The 4466-nt window shown below is 51.4% G+C and overlaps 1 protein-coding gene across 1 annotated transcript; it reads right to left on the bottom strand.

Moving 5' to 3' along the window:
• Nucleotides 1-680: 680 nt before the first annotated feature.
• LOC128919028 (ubiquitin carboxyl-terminal hydrolase 42-like) lies at nucleotides 681-4018 on the bottom strand. The gene is made up of 10 exons (XM_054223974.1): nucleotides 3832-4018; nucleotides 3257-3367; nucleotides 3079-3181; nucleotides 2863-2930; nucleotides 2635-2705; nucleotides 2012-2094; nucleotides 1636-1747; nucleotides 1252-1392; nucleotides 933-1033; nucleotides 681-834 (listed from the first exon to the last, which is right to left on the bottom strand). The coding sequence occupies exons 1-10, from the start codon at nucleotides 4016-4018 to the stop codon at nucleotides 681-683; spliced, it is 1131 nt and encodes a 376-aa protein (XP_054079949.1).
• Nucleotides 4019-4466: the final 448 nt, after the last annotated feature.

Genomic DNA, 4466 nt, shown 5'->3' with positions numbered 1-4466 from the left:
TTGTGGTCCCACAGAACCCACCTGCTTGCTGCCGGCTGCCCCCTGACTGATGAAGGAATGGGCATGGGATGGTGCTGGTGAGGAAGGAGCACTTTCTTCAGTTTTCAAAGAAGAAGCCCTTTCTTCAGTTTTCAAAGAGGAGCTCCTGGAGGAAAAAAAAAAAAAAAAAGGGATGTTCGCTTAGGGCTGTTCTTGCTGCCTTCTGTGGAGGTCAGTTGTTTTCATGGAGCTGTTTCTATGACAGACAGAAGACATAACCAAGACTAAAAATGGGAAATTTGATTGGGGTCTTCCCACCAGGTCAGCCCCCACGGGAGCAAGACCTCGTCTTTGTAGCCCCTACAGTCTCCATTGCATAGCATTAGAGAATCATCACATGGTTTGGGTTAGAAGGCATCTTCAATACCCTCTCGTTCTATCTCCCCTGCCATGGGCAGGGACACCTGCCACTAGATCAGGTTGCTCAAAGCCCCATCCAACCTGGCCTTGAACACCCCCAGGGACAGGGCATCCACGGCTTTGCCGGGCATCCTCTTCCAGTGTCTCACCACCCCCACGGTAAAGAATTTCTTCCTCGTATCTAACCTAAATCTTCCCTCTTTCAGGTTAAAACCGTTACCCCTCGCCCTATCACTACACTCCGCGATAGAGTCCCTCCCCATCGTTCCTGTAGGCCCCCTTTAAGTCCTCTTCTCGACATTAGCCAGCTTCAGAGAGCAGACAAGTAGCACTTTACACCAGGCCAGCAGCCTAAAGGCCAGCAAGAAAAGGTAAGGACTGACGTGGGGTAGTTCAGATTTGACAGCACCAAAGGATGCAGGTAGTAATTGTCTCCTGTGACAGAAAGAGAAACTCTGAGGAGGATGAGAAGAAAAAGAGCAAAAGCATGAAAGGGAAACGTATTCTAAACACAGGCTAGCACTTGTTATTACCTGACATAGAACAGTAAATAGGCTTGCTGCCTGAGAACTGTGTCGGTGTCATCAAGAACCACAGAGGAATCATCCATCTGGTACCACCGTCCATCGCTGGCCTGTCAAGAAAGGCGTCGATATCTGGAGATGAACTGCGTGGTTTCTCCACACCAGCACAGGCAGAAAACTACCGAACCAAGGGTATGCAGAACCAAATCCAGCCCAGCCCCTCAGGAGACCTTCTCCCCCAAAACCTTGCCTGCCAGTAACACTGACATGGAAGTTTGTCGTCCCCAGGCTACAGTTTTCCCTTGTTAGGAAGGAAGTTGCTCTTTACCTTTGTGTAGCAGAAATAGTGCCCCACATGACAGCTGCCACCGCTGTGCACCAGCACAGCATATAAGGAGTAGAGGAGCGGTTCTCCAGCCGTCTGAGACACGTACGGGCGAAGATCCAAGCACTCGGGATACTTCACAGCCTACAGAGACACCAAGAGGCGTAAGAAATGATCCCCGGATTTTCTCTAAAGCAACATGTATGGCTTGGGCGGCAGGAAACTGTTCTCGGCCAAAGCAGCTCCATCGCAGCAGAGTACATGCTTGTCTTCCCACAGGAACTCTCCTCTCTCCAGAAGGGAACACACAAAACTCAACAGGGAACACTTGTGAAAGAGCGCACTGCTTTCCAGGAAGAGAAAGTTGCACTCCAGTCGCGTACACACCTTTCTGATCTTCCTGCCAGTGAAGTCTCCAAACCTTTTCAGACACAGCGTGAGAACCTTGGGCACACGATGGAACGTAAACCTCTTGGAGGCGGCAACCATCTTGTCACACCTTGAAACCAAGCACAGAGACACATGCTGGAAGGCGCCCTTGAAAGGCACCCTTTTTTCCCCCCCCCCGAAAGCCAGACAGCCTTTCACGTCTCACGCATCCTTACGCTATTTGAAGACTATTCAGTGCCATAATACTATATTTTTAAAAAGGGCTGTCTTATTATTGTGTATGCAACCTACGGGAAAAGCTAGCTTATGCTCCACCACATGCAAAACCTCAAGGCAGGATCTACTGTTAACATGTCCTTAGTAATCGTCTTACTGTCTGCATTTAAAGCAGTTGTTGCCATCCAGCTGCTCAGGTTTCACAAAGTCCTCCAGAGCTGCGGTGACAGATGCGGCTGCCTGGAGGAGGGAGAGAGGAGAGCACTGAGCTGCGGGAAACGCCCTTGCCCAAACACTTACGCAAAATCTCCGGTAGCTGACGCTGAGGAGACCCACCATGAACCCGCAAGCAGCGTCCAGAGGGAGGCAGAAAGAGGGCAGTACTATGCCGAGCACTTCCCTCCATTCCCAGGGATTCCCGGGGCCATCCAGAGCTACCTCCCTGTGGCACCACTCAGTCCAGCTACCCATGGGGAGCAGGGTCATCAAGAGTGAAAACAATACAACCCGTCAGCCGAGGAGCCAGACTGGGGTTGAGGGAGGGCAAAGGGAAGAAGGAGGAGAGTACGTCAAGGGTGCAGAGAGGATAATTTGTACTTGTGCAGCTTCAAGGCAGCACCTGCAGGGAGACCGCTGCCATGGCCTCCCCAGCAGGAGACCGCCCATTCCCCTGCAACCCACCACCAAGGTCTCTTGTGTTGGCTTTTAAGCCAACTGTGTTTGTCTGGAAAGCTACAGGGACCTTGGGGCGTCCTGAAGCACAGTTACAAACCCTCTTACTTTTATATCCAAAGGAACATCCAGGAAGGCCTCGTAGGAATCGGAAACCGCTCTGCAGCTCAAGCAGGTGACTGGAACGCAAATGGAAACGCTCAGCGACAGGGGAAGGGGACTGTGCCGCTTTACGCTCGTCACAGCTGCTCCGCCATGCACACCAACAGCTGTTTACGACAGGCAGACAGAAGGGCACAGACAATCCCAAGGAGAGCAAGAGTTGTGGAAAAGTACCTCTGGATCTCAGGAAGCCCCCAAATATTTGATGGATGACGGTAGTTGCTTCGGAAGAGATGTCCAGGCTGGAGAGAAATGGTAAGGCAGAGAGTTACGCCCTCCAAGACGTTTGTCTTTGTCTGAAAACCCTGGCCGTGGGCTTTCCTTGATGGGACTCTGTCGGGGAGCCCAAAGGGCTCGGGAACATTGCAAAGGTCATTTGCTTGTGCTTACTCGCTGCTGCCATGCAGACAAGCTCTCTGCATGGCATCGACAGTACAACGTAAGAAGTCGTGGGCATCTTCCTGCATGCCATGCTCAAAATGTTCTCCTATGCCTAAGAGAGAAGAAGTTAGTAGTTCTCTCCTACCAGAAGGGACAAACACACATAAAAGCACCTGCAATGACTTACGTCTGAGGACATTGACCACAGCCCAGGGCTGGATGGCACTGGCTGAGGAATGCAGGACCCGCTTCACGTGTGCCTCCATTATGCACATCATGCAGAAACCTTGCTGACGACCTGAAGAGGGAGGGACGGAGGGAGGGTAGGGGGGAAACAAGCTTCTCAGGTGTGCAAGGTATCCATAGCAACAGGAAACCTAACAAAGATCTTGAAGTTGGAAGAACAGTCTCCACTGCTCTTCTCGCAAGCTGTCGACGTCCCAACAAGCCCGGGATGCCTTAACGCACAGAAAACCTTCTTCAGAGGGATGCCCAACTGACAGAAGTTTTCTGTGCAACACGCAAAGGGAGTTTTTAACTTGCAGAAATAGGGAACGAGACCCGTGGCGAGAAAGAGGCGCCCTTCTGAAGATGAAACCACCCAGATGTGAGAAGCGGTTTCTAGGCTTGAGTGTTCAAAGAACACCCACTCAGGGGGTTTACACAGAAGGGCTGCTTTTCTCCCAAATCAAATCCCAGAGTCTGGGAATCCTTGGGAAGTGCCCAAGAGATGTGCAAGGACATGGTCCCAAAAGTACTCACACGACTGACTGTGCTCACGAGAGAGCAGGTAGTTGGCCAGAGGAGGGGTGTACGTCAGGCACTGCAGCACGGAGTTGAGGAAGCACGTATTGCCCAGGTTGTCGAGTCCCGCTCCAGCTCTCTGTCTTTGCTGCCAGTCCATGCAAATCTTCGCCGTGGGAAAGAGGATCCTTTGTGGCAGGGCCATTCCCTCGGCAGTGACTGCAGGGCAATGACATTTGAGAAGTGATGAGACCATAGTGGTGCGCAAAAGCCTATTTTAAAAGTTGAGTTCTGTACAGGAGCACCCAGGACAACCAGCTCTAACCTCCAACACAGAAACATTGGGGGAAGCCTCAGACTGCACTGCCACCCCCTGCTTACCCATCCCAGCACATGCTAAAGAAACAACAACTAGCAAATAGGAACTCTACCCATAGGGCATATCTGGAGAGCCTATCAAGGTGTAATAGCTCATCCTACCGCTCCCAAGGGAGAGACCAGCCTATACTTTGATCCCGTGTCTAGCTACCACATGATCTGTCCTAAAGCTCAAAGCATACTTACCTTTGCAAGAGGATGGCAGGTGAGGAGAAGTGGGCAGTAAACGATCAATGGTTGGAAAAAAAGTAGCCAAGCAAGTGGCAAAGGAAGGA

Source organism: Rissa tridactyla, chromosome 18, assembly GCF_028500815.1.
Source record: "Rissa tridactyla isolate bRisTri1 chromosome 18, bRisTri1.patW.cur.20221130, whole genome shotgun sequence".
NCBI classification, from domain to species: Eukaryota; Metazoa; Chordata; class Aves; order Charadriiformes; family Laridae; genus Rissa; species Rissa tridactyla.
The sequence above is the reverse complement of the archived record's forward strand: the minus strand, read 5'-3'. Positions and strand labels throughout refer to the sequence as shown.